This window comes from Rutilus rutilus, assembly GCF_951802725.1.
Source record: "Rutilus rutilus genome assembly, chromosome: 4".
Taxonomy (NCBI): Eukaryota; Metazoa; Chordata; class Actinopteri; order Cypriniformes; family Leuciscidae; genus Rutilus; species Rutilus rutilus.
Window position 1 is genome coordinate 42471305 of NC_140212.1, and position 21364 is coordinate 42492668.

The 21364-nt window shown below is 41.1% G+C and overlaps 1 protein-coding gene across 1 annotated transcript in view; it reads left to right on the forward strand.

The window, feature by feature from the left end:
• Positions 1-2632: 2632 nt before the first annotated feature.
• Positions 2633-21364, forward strand: part of LOC311289273 (uncharacterized protein) — a 29209-nt gene continuing 10477 nt past the window's right edge. The window contains exons 1-6 of the mRNA XM_084407112.1: positions 2633-2674; positions 3294-3378; positions 16578-16619; positions 17131-18975; positions 19055-19083; positions 19212-19372. Coding sequence (XP_084263238.1) covers positions 3357-3378; positions 16578-16619; positions 17131-18975; positions 19055-19083; positions 19212-19372 — 2099 coding nt within the window. The 5' untranslated portion in view covers positions 2633-2674; positions 3294-3356. The remainder of the gene's footprint in view (positions 2675-3293; positions 3379-16577; positions 16620-17130; positions 18976-19054; positions 19084-19211; positions 19373-21364) is intronic.

Below are 21364 nucleotides of genomic sequence, written 5' to 3' on the forward strand. Positions count from 1 at the left end.
GACATACACAAAAACAGATGCAGGATTAGGGCTGTAAGTATCATGAAAGACTTCACCCACCCTGCCAATAGAATACTGGAACATCTCCCTTCAAGCAGGAGGCTGCGCAGTATCAGAACCAGAACATCAAGGTTCAAAAACAGCTTCTATCCAGAAGCCGTGAGACTTCTTAATAATGCCAACCCCAGAACTGGCAAACTGAACTTACTGCCCTAAAAACTACACTGCTATTTGTTTACCATGCTGCTAATTTTCTGGGTTTTAGTGTATATTTGGGTTTGCGTGATTTATTATTATCTGTATTTGTTTTTTTTATATATTATTGTATTTATTGATGTAAATAAATAAATAGTATTCTAGCTATTTATTGTGAGTGATTTTAACCGGACCTCAGTACCCAATTTCGTTTCAGATCATGTACCATGCTTTGGAATGACAATAAAAAATCCTTAATCCTTAATACATGAAACACCATTGTATACCCCCCCCCCCCCCCCCCCTTTAAAGAAAATTATTTCTATTGTGTTATACAAACCTATAGGATGAGCAAGCAAAATTACAATACAAATTACAAATTACAAATTAACACGGTTTTTGCTCACTGAGTGAAATAACAAATAACATCTGACTATTAACACCCACTTCCACAATGTTTGTATCCACTTCCGCCCACACACACAACATATCATATTGTAGTGTTCCTAATTTGATACTTCAACCATTCATCATCAAACTAAAATTATTTTTTGAATACCATTAAATTTAAAGGATTTGTTGAGGAATGAGGGGAAAATAGCCTATAGGCTAGTGTTTACAATGTTTGAAAATGTTTCGTTATATAATGGGTATATTTGTGGCAATAGCCAACAATACATTGTATGGGTCAAAATTATCCATTTTTCTTTTATGCCAAAAATCATAAGGCTATTAAGTAGATCATGTTCTATGAAGATATTTTGTAAATATATATATATAAAACATTTATGTGAGAACTAAAACTTTAAAGGTGATTTTTTTTGCACCCTCAGATTCAACATTTTTAAATAGTTGTATCTTGGCTGTATAATAGATGCATAAATCTCAATTTAAAAAAATGTACCCATGTGACTGGTTTTGTGGTCTAGGGTCACATATAACATCGCGACTACATGAAAATAAATTCGTGAACATTAGTGGAACTGAAGGTGTTCGAATAAACACAAAACACACGTGATCATAGCCATAATTTGCGGTGGGTGGGACATGTCCTCACCACTTTTTGCTAAGGTAGATATTGTCCCCACCACTTTTGAAACATCTCGCGGCACAAATGTACCAATACAAATAAATAAAACATCTCCAGTTAACTAGCAGAGTATTCATTTCGTTCGTTTGTTAAATAAGAGACGATCTAGCGCTGAAATGTGTTTTTGAAATCAAGTGCTCGTTGCCGCTGCGATCAGTTGTGTGGATACTGTGTTCTCTTGTGGCTCGCGCACAGTCTTCACTCCGACGAGTGCTTCAATGCACGCTCACTGGAAAGGCAAAATCCACTAAAATCTCACACACCAATGTGCATTGGCTCATTTTAATCAATACTCGAAGATGACAGGCTCCCTAAGCATGATCCCAATCAGTACAGTACGTCCGACTCATGTCGAACGTGACTGAACTGAAAGGGAACTGAACTGAGCTGGACGATGACATCCCGGTTTTCTCCAGAGTGGCTCTGTAGTTAAATTAACTAAATTAATAACTTTTTAAGAACAAAAATGAACTATCACTGAACTTATTTAAGCTGGACTATGACACTATTTTCTTCTAGGTCTGCTGTACAGCAGAAACAAACTTTGTTGCATTATTTTCCTGTTATCACTGTAAAGCTGCTTTGAAACAATCTGTATTGTAAAAAGCGCTATATAAATAAAGGTGACTTGACTTAATTTAACACCAGGGTTTTTAATGTGATGATGTCTTTCTCTAACCCAAGGTTCTTGCTTTCAAAACATGCTGTCAAATCATATCCCATCACATTAGAGTGGTGTTTTTTCCAAAAATGAAAATTCTGTCATTACTAAATCTCATGTCATTCCAAACCTGTATGATTAAACAAAATGTGCAGTTGTTTTTATCCACAAAATAAAAATCAACTGGGTTTTAATGTTTAAAAATCCCAACTAGCATAATCTGCACAGAAACAAACTAAGACAGATATAAATCCATGGTTTCTACATTGTCAAATGTTATGAATATTCTGTTCACACTGGACATGAATATTTGACCTGTTGAAGTCTGTAATAAAGAGCAGTTCAATAAGATTTTGTTCACTTTTCCTGGGTTTCTGGCACTGAAGATGGATGTGGTGCTGTTGTAGTCTTTGCACACCATACTTTTGAGTACAACATCCAAAACATGACAAATATGAAGATGAGAACATGGAATGTAAAAAAAAAAAAAAAAAAAAAATTATGTGTATAAATATATTTGAAATGTCATCTTTATTTTCTTTTGAAATGAAGTTATAAATGCGTCTTTGTGTGTAGATTTGAATATAAATTTGAATTTTAGCTGGAAGAGACATAAATATGTTAAATATGTTTCATCATCAGATTAACAGATAACTATCATATAAACTTCGGACACAAATATAGTCAGTCTAGTTGGGTGAAGATCACTTCATGTAAACTCGTTTCAGGTGAGTCCCTCCCTCTTTAAATGCTTTAGTGTTACTATCTATTAATCCATTTTTGCAGTTTTGTCTTCAATAGCTGTTTGTGATACTGTATATGTTTCATGCTATTTGAATAAACATTGAAATCCTTAATTAAACTTTCTAAACATGTTTCTATCATCTAAATCCCTGATATTCATCATGAGAATTAACTATTAGCCTTTTCAAAACAAATATACTTTCTCGTGTGTACTGAGGTGTGATTTATTTTAATGCCATTAAGAAAATCAAAGGGCTGTTCAATGTTGCAAGAGATAGTTGAAGGGTTTACAGAAAGAAGAGCGAGGTAAAATAGAACTGAATTAAATTTGTTACTAGCTATTTTTATCCAGAAATTTAGGCAAAAGCAAGTGTGTAAGAGGCAAATGTGTAAATCTTCCAATCAAGAGTTGGTTGGCACTGTTTTCAGTCTGTTGAATATCTCTGGTGGGTAACCCAATCATGGGTATGGTTGGCTCAGCAATTAAAGTGATTGTAATTATTATGCTGCTGGTTATAGATTATGATAGTAATTCCTCCTGTCATTTTGGTAAAACTCTCCTCATTACAGCAAATTTTTGTTTTGTCTCTTAATTTATTTCAGAAAATCAATGCCTTATCTGGTTTGCTAAAAAATATTAAACACAGTGGACTATGAGATTCCACAATGGTGGTCACTGGTTTTAAAAGTAAGTTTTTTTTCTTTTCCTGTTTTCAAGAATTCATGAATGATTTTCTTAACAGAAATTGATGAGTATTTTAATAGCTCAGCTCACATATTTTTTGTTAAAACTATATAAATATTTTTACAGTTTATTACAGTTGCATTTAAATGCCATGCACTATCACTACTCTATCATCCTCAGCAAGCCAAACATCATCTTTCTACATTCATTTATCAGTAACTTTTCAGTAGTTGTTTTCCAATGTTTTTTTCTGAAACTGTAACTGCAAAACAAAACTTTTTTTCTCTTTTAACAAGCAAAAGCAAGTAGGAAGTTATATGGGACCACCTGTGTCTCTAAACGGTAGACAGTAGCAAAAATGTTGCACTTTTGTTGCAGTCGTAGCTCTAAGAGTTTTATTCTAAATACATCTTATACTTATACTTCCTATGTTGATCCCCGAGGATAAATTAAGGTGCAACAGCAGCAACAGAAAAACAAGGCAAAAACAAAAGACAAAAATAGACAATACAGTCAATCAGTTATCACAATAATCTAAATATCAATTACAAAAATACCATACAAAGACCCAATTAACATAATAAACACAAAAACACCTCCATTCACTTGCCCCCATACACACTCAATACTCTCAAATTACATAGAATGTACATAGAATGTACATGACTGTACATAGAGATCGATTTAAGATTTAAAATCTCTTACTCAGTGTGAGTTTTTGTTTTTAATGTTGATCATATATTATACGAGCAAGAATGCAATGAATGCAACTGATTTTATACAACAGTTCAACAAACGAAAGGGTAATATTAAGTGATGTTCATTTTAAACACAGTATTGTCAGTATTTTTGCTCTATTTTGCAACAAAATAATAGTTCCAAATTCCAACAAAAGCCACAGCAGAACTGCAGCACACAGCAGTGTTAGTGAACGAATCTGCGGCTTTGAACGAATCGTGAGAGTCAATTATTCAATGACCCATTCATAAATACAGCCATGCTTTGTTACTGAATGAATGAATGACTTTGTTACGAACTGCACCGAGACACGAAGGTTGAGATCCAAATGCAGCTTTAATTAAGGGCAATCCAGAAACATAATCCAATATATAGGCAATAGGTCAAAACACAGGTAGGCCGTCCATACAAACAAACAAATAAACAAACAAACAAAACAGGCAGAGGTCAGAGGCAAAAGAGTAATCCACGGAACAGGCAAAACATCCAAAAACCAAGAGACATGAAACCAGGGAAAACGCTCAGAAATGCAGTGCAACAACATACAAAACTTCGCAGTGAGTGAATGAGTGAACATGGTATAAATAGGCTGAGACTAACAGGGTATGAGACACAGGTGAATGCAATCAGTGATGATGAGTCTGGGCAGTGAGTTATGGGAAATGTAGTTTGTGAGGGTGTGATAATAGTCTGGTGTGGAGTGCCCTCTGGTGGCTCTCAAGGGCACTCCAACTGGTGACCGTTACATAGCCCCCCCTCAAAGGAGCGGCTTCCAGACGCTCTAAAATTGTCCAGGAGGGAGGTGGAGCGGAGGCGGACCCGGGGGTGGGATGAAAGGCCAGGCCCATGGAGCAGAAGAGGACCTGGAGACTGCGGCAAGACAGGAGGCCAGGGCGGAGCAGGCAGTGCAGGCGGCCAGGGAGGAGACGACCCTTCAGGCGGCCAGGGAGGAGACGACCCTTCAGGCGGCCAGGGAGGAGCAGACGGTTCAGTGGGACCAGGCGGACCTGGCGGTTCAGGGCTAAAGGGCGGACCAGACAGTAAAGGAGACCATGGCGGCACGGCCATCTTTGCTGAGGGCTCAGGTGACGTGACGTCGGCCATCTTGTCCGGAGACACTGGCTCGGCGGTGGCCATCTTGTCCGGAGACACTGGCTCGGCGGCGGCCATCCTGTCCGGAGACACTGGCTCGGCGGTGGCGGCGGCCATCTTGTCCGGAGACACTGGCTCAGCGGCGGCCATCCTGTCCAGAGACACTGGCTCGGCGGTGGCCATCTTGTCCGGAGACACTGGCTCGGCGGCGGCCATCCTGTCCGGAGACACTGGCTCGGCGGCGGCCATCCTGTCCGGAGACACTGGCTCGGCGGCGACCCTCCTGTCTGGAGACATTGGCTCGGCGGCGACCCTCCTGTCCGGAGACACTGATTGGTCGTGGCGGCGGTGTTGCAACAATCTATAGAGATATTCTCAATGTTACTCAGAAAACAGGTTATAAGTTTATTTCGTTTGTTAAGCTCTTAGATGTTAGAAAAACATCCCTATTATCTCTAGCCTTGGCTACCGTATATAGACCGCCTGGGCCTTACGCTGAATTCCTAAAAGAGTTTGCAGATTTTCTCTCAGACCTATTAGTCAATGTCGATAATGCATTAATTGTTGGAGATTTTAACATACACGTAGATAATCCAAATGATGCGTTACCCCCAATTTCCACCGGCTGCGTTACGTCTGCGTTACGGCTCCGGCACGGCAGCGGAGTCAATAGGTTTCCATTAAAGTCAATGAGTGTATTTCCACTGAATGCGGTACAGCTGCGTTCCGACTCCGGCGATCCGCAGCCCTCCGGAGCAGATACGCAGAGCTTCTATTTTTGCCGGATGCCGGAGAGCTACGCAGCACTACAGGGCAGAATGCGCAGGACAGGAAGTCGAGCAAAAAAACAGAACAAACCAAAACAAAATAAAAGATCCGGTTAATTTTCTAAATAAAATACACCGTGATCATGGCGGATCATATTTCCCTACACTACACCTTGAAAACGTCATAATATGCCATTCCTCATAACGTTCTGTTTATAGAAACTATATATCGCGCGATCATACGTGAATTAGCGAGATCTCGTGGGTCCTCGTGACTTCAGCTGTCAGTCATGGACGCAGCCGTTCCGCAACAAATACGGACCTGGTGGGTATTGACGGACGACGGAACACGGAGCTGTCACGCAGCGGAGCCGTTACGCATCTGGTGGAAATTGGGGGTTAGGGGCTGCGTTTACAGATTTATTAAATTAATTTGGGGTCAAGCAAAACGTCACCGGACCAACTCATCGTCTTAATCATACACTCGATTTAATTATATCACATGGAACCGATCCAACCGATATAGATATCATTCCACAAAGTGATGATGTCACTGACCATTACATGGTAACTTGCATATTACGTACTGCTGTAATATGTCATGCGGCGCCGCGTTATCAACTAGGCAGAACAATCCTTCCATCCACCATAGATAATTTCTCAAATTGCTTATCTGAGCTGTCTCAGCTGCTTAGTGAACCAAAACAAACAGATGAACTAGAAGAACTAACTAGCACTATGAGCACCATTCTCTCTAGAACATTGGATGTTGTTGCACCCACTAAATTAAAAAAGTTCAGAAAAAAAAGTAAAGCACCGTGGTACAACAATACTACGCATGTTCTAAAGAGAGAAACCCGTATTTTAGAGCGTAAATGGAAACAAACTAATTAAGAGGTCTTTAGAATTGCGTGGAAAGACAGTATGTCACGTTATAAAAAGGCCCTAAAAGCGGCCAGGGCTGAGCACCTCCGCAAACTAATAGAAAATAACCAGAATAATCCAAGGTTTTTATTTAACACCGTGGCTAGACTAGCAAATAAACAGACATCACCCGAACAAAATATCCCGTTACAGTTCAGTAGTAATGATTTCATAAAGTTCTTTACTGAGAAAATAGAAAGCATCAGAACCACAATTGTAAACGTTCAATCCTCAATCGCACCTTATAATTCAGCCTCAATTATCGCCCCGCAAGAACAATTACAGTGCTTTACAACTATAGAACAAAAAGAGTTAAATAAACGTATCACTTCATCTAAAACAACAACATGTTTATTAGATCCTATACCAACTAAACTACTGAAAGAAGTGTTACCTGTAGTGGAAGAGCCTCTCCTTAATATTATTAACTCGTCTTTATCTTTAGGTCATGTTCCAAGAACATTTAAACTGGCAGTTATAAAACCACTCATTAAGAAACCACAATTAGATCATAATATCCTAGCAAATTATAGACCCATTTCAAATCTTCCATTTATGTCTAAAATATTAGAAAAAGTGGTGTCCGCTCAACTGGGCTCTTTCTTGCAAGAAAATGATATCTATGAGAAGTTTCAATCTGGATTCAGACCGCACCATAGCACTGAAACTGCGCTCGTTAAAATCACAAATGATTTACTTTTAGCTTCTGACCAAGGCTGTATCTCAATACTAGTTTTACTTGATCTTAGTGCTGCGTTCGATACTATAGATCACACAATACTCTTAGATCGACTACAAAATTATTCTGGTGTTCAAGGACAAGCATTAAGCTGGTTCAGATCATACCTATCTGACCGATACCATTTTGTCTATTTAAATGGAGAAAAATCGATCATAACTCCAGTAAACTATGGAGTGCTGCAGGGACCTGTGTTAGGCCCTCTGTTATTCTCAGTATATATGATGCCACTTGGAAATATTACATTTACATTTATTCATTTAGCTGACGCTTTTATCCAAAGCGACTTACAATTGCTATATATGTCAGAGGTCGCACGCCTCTGGAGCAACTAGGGGTTAAGTGTCTTGCTCAGGGACACATTGGTGTCTCACAGTGGATTCGAACCCGGGTCTCTCACACCAAAGGCATGTGTCTTATCCATTGCGCCACACCCCCATATTATAAGGAAACATGGAATTAGTTTCCATTTTTATGCTGATGACACTCAAATATATATTTCATCGCGGCCAGATGAAAACGCTAAATTATCCAAATTGACAGAGTGTGTTAAAGATATAAAAGATTGGATGACGCGTAATTTTCTTTTATTAAATCCAGACAAAACAGAGGTACTAATCATGGGTTCAACAAACCGCCCACAAAACCTCTCACAACACAACTATAACATCGTAGGATGTCCTGTTACTTTATCCTCTACAGTAAAAGACCTGGGTGTTACACTCGATTGCAACCTGTCTTTTGAAAATTATATTTCATATGTTACAAAAACAGCCTTTTTCCACCTTAGAAACATTGCTAAGCTACGTAATATGCTATCAGTTTCTGATGCAGAAAAGTTAGTTCATGCATTCATGACCTCGAGACTAGATTACTGTAATGCTTTATTAGCCGGTTGTCCTGCATCCTCAATAAACAAGCTACAGTTAGTCCAGAATGCCACCGCTAGAGTTCTTACTAGATCAAGAAAATATGATCATATAACACCGATTTTATCATCACTACATTGGTTACCTATAAAGTTCCGTATTAATTACAAGGTATTGCTACTGACTTATAAAGCCCTAAACGGCTTAGCTCCAGTCTATTTAACGGATCTTCTATCGCCCTATAATCCATCGCGCTCTTTAAGATCACTTAATTCAAGGCTTTTGGTCATACCTAGGATATCCAGAACCACCAAAGGAGGAAGAGCATTTTCACATTTAGCTCCAAAACTCTGGAATAGTCTTCCTGATACTGTTCGTTGCTCAGACTCGCTCTCCCAGTTTAAAACTAGATTAAAGTCGCATCTCTTCAGCCAGGCATTCATATAATATTTTCAATCTTACAGTTCAAACTACAATCCGGCCTCTACTTCATAAACACCAGAGGAGAACTGGCCCCCGACTGAGCCTGGGTTCTCCCAAGGTTTTTTTTTTCTCCATTGGGTCACCTGATGGAGTTTTAGGACACCATTAGGTCACTTGATGGAGTTTTTCGGTTCCTTGCCACTGTTGCCTTTGGCTTGCTCAGTTGGGGATATTTTGGGGATATTTAATTTGATTTTATCAATCAATAAATTCCACTAGAAACAAACCTTGTTGTATAATTTTAATTTAATACTGTGAAGCTGCTTTGATACAATCTGTATTGTGAAAAGCGCTATACAAATATACTTGACTTGACTTGACTTGACACTGGCTCGGAGGCGGCCATCCTGTCCGGAGACACTGGCTCGGCGGTGGCCATCTTGTCCAGAGACATTGGCTCGGCGGCCATCCTGTCCGGAGACACTGGCTTGGCGCCGACCCTCCTGTCCGCAGACACTGGCTCGGCGGCGACCCTCCTGTCCGCAGACACTGGCTCGGCGGCGACCCTCCTGTGCGGAGACACTGGTTCGGCGGACGTGACGTGAACAGTCTCTGGATCGGCAGACGTGAAGTAAACAGTCTCTAGATCAGCAGTCGTGACGGGACTAGACTCTGGAATGTTGGGTACAGCGTGTCTTCTGTGTTCCTCCTCGACATCCACAGTAAAAGCAGAGCCACTCAGTTGCAATGCAAGTTTGATGTATAAACTGAGGGACCAATTAGGGTTGTGCAATGGCATGACTGAACTTGGGCTCAGATAGCCCAAGAACCAAGAGACAATGAAATCAGGGAGAATGCTCAGAGATGCAGCACAACAACATACAAAACTTCACAGTGAGTGATGGAGTGAACCAGGCTTATATGGGGTGAACTAAACAAGATAATGAGACAGGTGAATGTGATAATGAGTGCTGATGAGTCCAGGCAGAGAATTATGGGAGATGTAGTTTGTGAGTTAAACATGATAGTCTGATGTGGAGTGCCCTCAGGTGGCTCTCAAGGGCACTCCAGCTGATGGGTTACAGTATCGGTAGCAACCACATCACATTACAAAATTTTAACTCGCATACTAAAACACTACTAAAACATACTAAGATACTAATGATTTGCGTAACTGTACAAAAAAAATGTATTTATTTCCCCCAAATAAACGATTGAGTTCCCTTTTGTCACTACCAAAACAATGATGACATGTTTCTGTTAGGGACAGCCACCTCCCAATTGAAAGTACCCAATAAATGATGATTTTATATATATTAAGCTTACTGATATTTTAAATATTATAGTGGGATTCAATAGATAATAGTAAACATCTAAGATTTGAATACTTAAATGCTTTTTAAATGTGTTTTTTGGTTGTGGGACAGCAGTTTACACCAATTCTGTAGAACGGCCATATAGGTCAAAATCCCCCCCCAAAAAAAGGAGGTCGCAGCTTAATGTCCATGGGAAAATGTGGGTCCAATGGCCTAACCAGTTGAGAACCACTGCATTAGAGCACAGACAAAGTTATTATTACTTATCCATATAGCAATATTTATTGTGGAAATATATTATAGTTGTCACAGGTCGGGATGGGCCAAGCCGGACTGCGCCCACCCCTGAACCAGGACCACCCTGAGGAGCGTGTCAGAGACGAGACGGAAACAGAATTCAAGGGAATAACAGTTCTTTTTATTAAAGTTAAAAGTAATTTGAATAACCTAAGCTAAAATCTTCCTTTCCTCTTCTTCCCCGGAATCGAGGCAATGCGGCAGTCTCCGGGGTCCACTCCCACGCCGATACAAGGTTCGCAATGGCCTGAGATGGATCGATGGATTTCCACGGGTGTGTATGCGGTCGGGGCTGTTCCTCTTCCCGCACTGATGCGGGGTCCGCAGGGACCTGCGACAGACAGGTGAGTTTCCACAGGTGAGCAGACAGTCGGGCTGTTCCTCTTCCCACACTGATGCAGGGTCCACAGGGACCTACGACGGACAGGTGAGTTTCCACAGGTGAGTAGACGGTCGGGCTGTTCCTCTTCCCACACTGATGCAGGGTTCACAGGGACCGACGACAGACAGGTGAGTTTCCACAGGTGAGTAGACGGTCGGGCTGTTCCTCTTCCCACACTGATGCAGGGTTCACAGGGACCGACGACAGACAGGTGAGTTTCCACAGGTGGGTAGACAGTCGGGGCCCTTCCTTTTCCCACACCGATGCAGGGTTCACAAGGACCGGTGACAGACAGGTGAATTTCCACAGGTGAGTAGACAGTTGGAACTCTAGGGCTACAGCAGACTCGAGTCCACAGGCTGGACGGAGCTTCTCTAGGGCAGACAGTTAGAACAGACAGAGTCAGCTTCAACAGCAGTATATAGGCCTCACGTGTGTTGCCGGGGACAGGTGACTCCACACCATGCAGATGGACTTGGGATTATAACAGACTCAAAGTCGCAGCTGAGCAGGGCTGCTCTAAGACAGACAAAATCAACTTCACCACAGTCTACAGTTCTTACGTGTGTTGCAGGGGACAGATAACTTCACACCATGCAGATGGACCGGGGGCTATAGCAGATTCAAGTCGCAGGCTGAGTGGAGCTTCTCTAGAACAGACAGAATCAACTTCAACAGCAGTATACAATTCTCACGTGTGTTGCAGGGGACAGATGACTTCGCACCATGCAGAATGGACTTGGGGTTGTAGCAGACTCAAGTCGCAGGCTGAGGTGAACTTCTCTAGGACAGACAGAATCAACTTCAACAGCAGTATACAGTTCTCACGTGTGTTGCAGGGGACAGATAACTTCACACCATGCAGATGGACTGGAGGCTATAGCAGATTCAAGTCGCAGGCTGAGTGGAGCTTCTCTAGAACAGACAGAATCAACTTCAACAGCAGTATACAATTCTCACGTGTGTTGCAGGGGACAGATGACTTCGCACCATGCAGAATGGACTTGGGGTTGTAGCAGACTCAAGTCGCAGGCTGAGGTGAACTTCTCTAGGACAGACAGAATCAACTTCAACAGCAGTATACAGTTCTCACGTGTGCTGCAGGGGACAGATAACTTCACACCATGCAGATGGACTGGGGGCTATAGCAGATTCAAGTCGCAGGCTGAGTGGAGCTTCTCTAGAACAGACAGAATCAACTTCAACAGCAGTATACAATTCTCACGTGTGTTGCAGGGGACAGATGACTTCGCACCATGCAGAATGGACTTGGGGTTGTAGCAGACTCAAGTCGCAGGCTGAGGTGAACTTCTCTAGGACAGACAGAATCAACTTCAACAGCAGTATACAGTTCTCACGTGTGCTGCAGGGGACAGATAACTTCACACCGTACAGGTGAGCTTTAGGGCTGCAGCAGACTCAAAGTCAACAGGCTGAGCGGAGCTCCTGCTAAGACAAACAAAATCACGATTGCAGATAGAGTGTGTAGTCTCACGTGTGTTGCAAGGGGGCAAACCTTCTCACCATACAGGTGGGTTGACAGGCAAGTAGCGAACTTGAGTCAACAGGCTGGACAGAGCTTCTTCTAAGACAGTCAGAATCACTACTTCAAAACAGAGAGGTTAGTTTGACTCACAGATGCTATTCCTTCTAGTCCTCAACAGATGGGGCCGATCGAATTATTAAGCTCCAATTACTGACAGTAGACCAGCATGGCACGTGGGGAGTGCACGGCAAAAGAGAATAAATCTTCCACACACACACGGCAATTTCACTCCAAACATGCAACGTGAGGGGGGAAACGTCAATTTAAGCACTGCAATCCACTTCAATAAGTGCAGATAAGGCCAGCACTCACCCAGGGGTCTCCGTGCCACAAACAACGAGCTCCAATGTTGGGAAGAAGATGTTTCAGGGTTTTCCTCCACAGACATAGACGGATTCACATCACCGTTCCAACACGGGGGAAGAGGGCAAGAGATCGAACATGAATCAGTATAATTCACTCAGTGACGTTTAGGTAGCACAATCAAAGCACTCCAATCCACCTCAAATTCAGTGTTGAAACATGCAGGTACGAGATACGATGGTCGATTACTTATCTCTCTCCCTTCCAGGCAAACGGTGTATTTTCACAACTCTTCCACACTCCTCACGTCCCCTCCAGCAGCACTTCCCTTTGCACCCCGCAATTCCTCTCTGCAACACTCAAATAGAACGACTTCTCACGGGAGAGAACCACACAACAGTCTCTCTTCACTGGCTTTTTATATCCTTCTCAATGCCCACATGGCTTTGTCATGGCTCCAAATTAATTGCTCACACCTGGTGTCAATTTCCTCATCCCGGTTGGCAGGGCAACAGATATACACTTACACGGGGGGGTAGTGTTTCCTTATTATTGTACCGGAGGGGACACAATTGCGGCGAACTTTAGTTCCGCCCTCATTTGTCACACCGTGACATAGTAATCAGTATTGTTACACAACAAATTGTGATGCAATAAAGAAGGTCTAATTTAACAATGTTTATCCTCCAAAACAGATAGAACAGAGAGAGTGTAGAATGGCAAAAAGGTTCCGGCAAAATACGTTAGATGTATTTCTTAAAAAAAACAACTAAATTTAAAGACCAGGAAGATGGATATGAGGACAAAAAGGAGAGCAACAGAGAGGAAGAGGATAGAGATCAGAAAGAGACAAATGAGATGTCAAAAAGAGAAAAAGAATGTCAAAAGAATGTCTGTCTATTTTAAAGTTTAGGTTATATGTAGTGTATATAATGAGTTGCATTTTTGAGTGTTATTATAGTACGATATTTAACACCTCACTAATTTTCAAACCGTGGTTACGGCCTTGCTTGAGACAGAGTCATAAATCCTCGCCAAAAAAGGAATTTACCCGCTTGGAAAAAAACACCGGTCAAGCAAACCCGGAGAGGTGGGACTTTTCTCAGGCTTTATTAGAGCCAAATTCACAGTGACCCTCCTCTTTTTCTTCTTCTGGCCTTCACTGCTGCTTCTTCGAGTTGATGTCTGTGGGGACCCCCACTGGGGCCCATGGGCCCCGGCAGGCCGTGACCACAGCCTGCTATGCCTTCACTCTCCCAACAGAGTCAGACTGTATTTTCTTCAATCCAACTCAGAAGAAAACTGCAACTTTACCATCACTGAATGGACAACCATCAACTCTTCTGACTCCCCCCCCCTTCTCCTGGTTGCTCTGTGTGACCTCCCAGGCCCAGGTCTCTCAGGGCCCGTCCACACGGAGACGCGTTTCGCTGTATACGTATACATTTTTTATCGTATTGGCGTTTCGTCCACACGGATCCGGCGTTTTGGGAGACTGAAACCGCTATTTTTTTAAACCGGGTCCCAAAGTGGATAAATCTGAAAACGACACCCTTGCGGTTTCGTGTGTACAGCCAATCCGTATATTTTGTGAAACGATGATGTCATCACATCACGTGTCGTCTGTGTCACGAGTAACAGCAACAACAATAAAGGCGGACTTGTATTCGTTGATGATTGTATTCGTGCTGCAGAAGCTACTAAGCCTACTAGCTTTATTACAGCAAAATCTATTGCTTCTCTGCAACTGTGGTGAGCAAAAAGCGATAATCTTTGTCTTCTTCTTCTTGGTTCGTATACAGCGCGCAAGGTTGCGTGTTTAAATTTATTTTATTTTTAGAACGAGGAAAAAAAAACATCGGATCGGGAACGCACCGGCTTCGTGTGGACGTGGCCTCAGGCCTCGCAAACATTTTAAATTAAAACTTAAAATTTACAAAGACAGCCGACTCTCATGCCTTTTCTTTTGCATTTAAATTTTAATATATAAAAATTTTGCATGTCACGAAGAACTTGTTTTTCCACCTCGACAAAAGAGATGAGTGTTGTTCATTATATGATGTTTTATAAACAAAGTTCGGGAGGAGCACGTTCAAATAATCAATCCAATCTACTCGTCATCAAACAATTATGTCTACCCTAATCAGCATGACAAGAAGTATATATATATCCACTCTGTCAACTCACCTAATATTCCTTGACAGTTTTCCAGCATCCCTCCACCACCCCGACTCCTCACTCTTGGCTCAATCTTTACAGCCAGGAATACGGGGGGAGTACTCTGGGTTCGGGCCAAATACCGAGCCCGGAGCCCTCTCCTCGGACAGCACGCCAAATACGCATTTATTCTATCTGACTTATTTGTAAGTGTGAACTAGTGAAGTCCTTATTGCGGTAAATTGTAGTTTTCCTTGCTTTACCCCGGTCTTAAAGTAAAAAGATGACTGTGAAAAAATAGTAGTATTTAATTAAATACATTTATGGTGAGATTACTACATTTTATTTAATTAAATACATTTATGGTGAGATTACTATATTTTCATGTCAATCTGTGTTCATTTTGACCATGAACCATTTGCAGCACAGCAGAAATAGACTGGGTGCGGAAACGATCGCTGCACTGCTGTATACGCACCTGATACACACGCTCTGACCTGTTAACATGGGTACGGAAAAAAATACGCACCGCATGCGCACTGCAAACGGAGTATGTGTGAAACAGGCGTAACTTCTGCTTTCTCATCTTACACATCACACTCCACTGTCATGGTGGCCATTTCAGTAGATTTACTCACTAACATTGTTGTGGAAACACAATAAGAATGGAAACTAAAATATGGTAGTATCCGTGCTACAACACACATTCTATCAGCTGCAGTTCTGGCGCCTCAGTCCCAATACTGTAAAACTTGACGTACATTCACATCACATGTTACCGCAGCGGTAGAGTTACACTCACAGGACACTGCACTTATTCACAATCACAAAACTTCATTATTTGCTCGTGCTTTAAAGCTTTTGCCAGGTAAACATTTCATTGGTGTTCTGTTCTGACATGATGCACTTTATCTGGGCGCGCACGCACTGTCAAACAAAGCCAAACTGGATTGTTGTTGGGTTAGACCCATCTGCTAGCGATGGGGGGCCGAGACCGAGAGAGCTACATGGAGCTACATGGAAAAATATGCACAAAACAAGCCACTTTGAAATTTTGCTCTTTATATGAATACAAAAGTGGGATGACTCTCACCCTAGACTAAAAAAAGTTGGATGACCCTCCCCTCAACAAAGAATAAAAAGACATGACCCTCCCCTATTTTCCTCCGGTGGTCCATTCCATAAATACCGAACGGTCCCTAACCATAATACTTGGCTGTTACGTAACTGCAACATAATTTGATGACCAAACTTTCGTTGTGGAAATGTAACCGGTTATATTGTCACAACCGGAAAAGTAATTTTCCTGGATTCCTTGCTACAACATAACTTTGTGATGTAGTCAGTGAGTAGTTGCAACATTGCCAATCAGTAGTTGTGTGTTAGGGTTGTAATCAGTTAGTAATATTTTTTTTTCTGTGAGCGGACATAAGCTTAATAAGCTTAACCTAAGTTATGTCCTCATTTGCCCAAACTAATTAGTATGGCTCCAGAAATTTACAAAACTGTTTGAACAGACATTGATTGTTTAAAACTTAAGTGTCTAACAGTCAGTGCTAAAGATCTCCTTTGAAAAACAATTCATATTTGTGTGTATTGTGAAAGAATTCAAAGTATAACAGTATATTTGTCTTGTTTTTTCATGCCAGGTGTTGAATGGTCACTGCTGACTTTCATCTCTTTAATCCTCTGTAAGTGTAAGCCAGTAGTGTTTTCTTTAAACAAATGTCTGTTGAAGGTAACCATATTACCTTTTTGTTTTTTTAAATAATTAGTTGCATTAATGTCTTTGTACTTGTTCATTGTAAAAGCTCTACTCCGTTGTCTATATAAGGATGCAATTTAACAGACTTGTTAATCTAATTTCAAAAATGCATTCCAAATTCATACTCCAAATGAAACATTTATTACATTTTAAAGAATAGATACTATGAATCAAAACAAATAAACAGTGCCTGAAGCACGTGTGAAAAATATGGCAATTTTATTGGCCGACAGAATGGTCAGGTGATGTAATGTAAGTGCATCACCGAGAGTATAAATAGACACCTGAAACAATTGTCACCAGATAAAAAACAAACAAACAAAAAAACAGTGTTTACTCAAAATGTGTTTCAAATTAAATTAAATGTGCTAAACATGTATGAAATTCACCTGTTTTGGTATTTGTGTTTACTTTGATCACATCTTTCTCATTCTCAGGTATAATATCCACCACTGCCGCTGAATCAAGAGCAGCAGTTAGTCCAGTTGTGGACTGTGATCTTGATAATGACAAGTACATCTGCACCGGTGCTCAGTACCGCATGCACTGCAACACAAGAATGCATCGTTTCTCCTACCATAGATACCAATACCAAAACCAATACCAGTGCATGAGTAATGACTGTATCTGTGTTGGTAATAATGACACCTGTGCATGCTACTATAATACTTCATCCTGCTTCTGTGAGAATATTAGCAATAACATCACTATCCCTACAGCAGTTCGTCCAGTCTACGACTGTGGGCTTTATAACAACACATACATCTGCACTGGTGCTCAGTACCACATGTACTGCGACACAAGTGTACATGATTTCCATTATAATAAATACCATTACCACTGTTATAGTGAGAACTGTAACTGCATTGGTGATCAGGACACCTGTATGTGCTACTATAATATGTCATCCTCCTGCTTCTGTACAAATAACAACAATAGCATCACTATTCCTGCAGCAGTTAGTCCAGTCTACAACTGTGGGCTTTATAACGACATGTACATCTGCACTGGGGCTCAGTACCGCATGTACTGCAACACAAGAATACATGGTTTCTTCTACCAGAGATATAGAGACACAAACCAATACCAGTACGAATGCTGGAGTAATAACTGTAACTGTGTTGGTAATAAGGACACCTGTACCTGCTACAGTAGCACTCTGTCCTCCTGCTTCTGTGAGACTTACAGCAATAACATCACTATCCCTACATCAGTTAGTCCAGTCACAGACCCTGACTGTGTGCTACAAAACAACACGTACATCTGCACTGGTTCTCAGTACCGCATGTACTGCAACACACAAATGCATGATTTCTCCTACCAAAAATATCAGAGTCAGTACCAGTACCAGTGCGTGAACAATGACTATGACTATGACTGTCACTGTGTTGGTAATAAGGACACCTGTATGTGCTCTAGTAGCACTCTGTCCTCCTGCTTCTGTGAGACTTATGGCAATTACATTGCTCTCACGACAACAGTTAAACCAGTCTATGACTGTTGGCTTTATAATGACACATACATCTGCACTGGTTCTCAGTACCGCATGTACTGCAACACACATATGCATGAATTCTCCTACCAAAAACATCAAAGTCAGTACCAGTACCAGTGTGCGAGCAATGACTATGACTATAACTATAACTATAACTATAACTATAACTGTCACTGTGTTGGTAATAAGGACACCTGTACCTGCTCTAGAAACACATTGTCCTCCTGCTTCTGTGAGACTTATGGCAATTACATTGCTCTCACGACAGCAGTTAAACCAGTCTATGACTGTGGTCTTTATAACGACACGTACATCTGCACTGGTGCTCAGCACCGCATGTACTGCAACACAAGTGTGCATTATTTCTCCTACTGGAGATATCAGTACCAAAACCAATACCAAGACCAATACCAATACCTGTGCATGGGTAATAACTGTTACTGTGTTGGTAATAAGGACACCTGTAACTGCTACAGTAGCACTCTGTCCTCCTGCTTCTGTACAAATAACAACAATAGCATCACTATCCCTGCAGCAGTTCGTCCAGTCTACAACTGTGGGCTTTATAACGACACGTACATCTGCACTGGTGCTCAGTACCGCATGTACTGCAACACAAGTGAACATGACTTCCATTACAGTATCAACCATTACCACTGTTATAACTATAATAGTGGTAACTGTAACTGTGTTGGTAATAAGGACACCTGTACCTGCTACAGTAGCACTCTGTCCTCCTGCTTCTGTGAGTCTAATATCTACACTCCAACCAGTCCAACTATTACAGGTAAGCATGTTTCTAGACTGAAATGTGATGTTTGATTTGACTGTATTCATTTTATTAATGATGAGTTCCCTCACCACAGGTCTGGATAACATGCTGGATCAATGCAGGGTAAGCTGAATATTTACATTTACATAGTGCACAGAGTCTTTGAGTTTAATTCATAAAGCTCAGTTGTGATTTCAGAGTCAGAACTCTACAGGATGTTTTCAAAATCTTTCTCTGACATGTTTTCTCAGAGCGATCCGGACCAGTTGACTTTGGTGTGTGTGACCGTGGGGCTGGTGTTCCTCAGTTTGGCCCTGTTGACCTTTGCCCTTTGTCGGTGGACTCGTATGTGTGATTGGATAGTGGGTCACTCTGGTGTCAGGCGGGTTCCTGAAGGCTATGTCAGGGAACTGTGAGTTGTTTTATTTTTTTATTATTTGTTTAAAAGGAGATTGAACAGCTCAGGTTTTTGTGACAATTCTGCTATCTGATAAAAATACAATGTCATGCTCAAGATTAAAAAGGTCAAACAGTCAACACCTGAAATACTATTTCAACACGGGCTCAGTTTGTGGTTCTTGGTTGCTCCTGGATTCTGGGTTTCTTCACTAATGGCAGTAAGGAGCTGGAGGTCTTCTTCAGTCACATACACACTGTAAAGTTTCAGGAAGTGACAACCGCATTTAAATGCGGGATTGAGTCCTGTTAATTATCATTCAATGTTTGTACGGGACACTCACTCTCGAAACTGTGATGATTGACACTGTGGTAACACTAGCAACGTTCTGGCATCTTCATGTGTTTAGTATCCACTATTCAGACAGTGACAAAAGACTCATTGTGTTCAGTTATTTTAACTAAAGCACAGTCGACGGAGGCATCGTGTTTTGTTTATGCTTAAGGCTGCTTCACAGAACGCGCTCTTGCAGTCTTGCCATGTCCACTTTACAGAAGTATTTTTGGGCTTGTTGTTTAAGCTCAAGTGGTGCTCACTGCAGAGTCAAATGACGTCCAGCTCCTCCTCTCTGCCCTAATGGGGTGGAGGGATAGAATTGTGGGTGTGGTTGGATATTCTAATTCCACCCATTAGGACCAAATTACATTCGCTCCTCCTCTCTGGACGTCTAGCAAGGGTAGCTAGACGTTATATCAATCCATTTAATAATATATATTCAACCTTTTTTCCATGATACCACAATTGTTTGATTAACATTAATGAAACATACAGCCTATATATTAAGACCTAATGTACCACACGGATCTAATATAAATGTTACAAATCAGATGTTTTTCCCCAAAGTTACCCAGATGTTTTCCCCACAGTTAACCAAACGTTCACATAAGTAGGGTTGCCAACCGTTCCATATAATACGGAATCGTCCCGTATTTAAGGCATCAATGAAGCATCCCGTATGAAAGCCATACGGAACGCAGTTTGTCCCGTATTTTCAGGCATACGATCTAAATTAAGAATTAACCATTTCTTTGAGACAAATCTTTGTTTGATTTGCCAACATAGCCTTTCACGGAAGGCTTTAAGACCCAGCAGAATACTCTCCCGGCTGTCGCTCCTGCTTCACAGCCATCGGGACTCGCGCTAATGGCAAATCCATTCTTTCACTGTCCGAGTTTTGATTCCGGCTAATCCGTTTGGGCGACTACAAACAACGCGATTATTGTTCATTAAACCAACATTCAGCAACGCAAGAAAACATGCAGTCTACGTCTACCTGAGGGAAGACGTTAACAAAAATCTTTCATTATTGTAAGTTAATGTTAAATAGAGAAAAACATTTTACATTAAAGTACTTAGTACCGTAGGCTACTTGGTTGGACCTTGTTATTGAAACACAAAATAACCAATAAAATCTCAAGCACCAAAAGCAGCCCATACTAATCATCTAAGTTCTCTTTATCTGGAGAGTATGCACTTTTCATTTATTAATACATGGTTGCAATCTATGTATCTTCCTGACCAAAAAAAAAACTTTTATGTTTACCATTTTGAAAAGAGGTTGATGATACAGTAATATTCGTTGGTATAGCTATACATTGAAAATGGGTCAAATTCAACAATTTGAACATGGAGCCACATCATTTCTATGGGACTGAACCATAGGGCCTTTAAAATGAAGAATACAAAATAAAAGTTTATTAAGAATGAGAATATAGAAGGATATTAAGATATCTTTATTACTTTTAGAGTTACAGGCACACAAACTTTGGAAAAATACTATTTAAGGCACTAAGTAATGTTCAATTGTGTTAAAAGATACGTTTCTAGTTTCAACATTATTTGTTCTTCAGAAAATGTGCGACCATTGAAAATGTAAACTAATTTACTCATGGAGCCACATTAACATCCCTATATTGGGACTTAAAATTAGCCATATGCGGCCTTAAA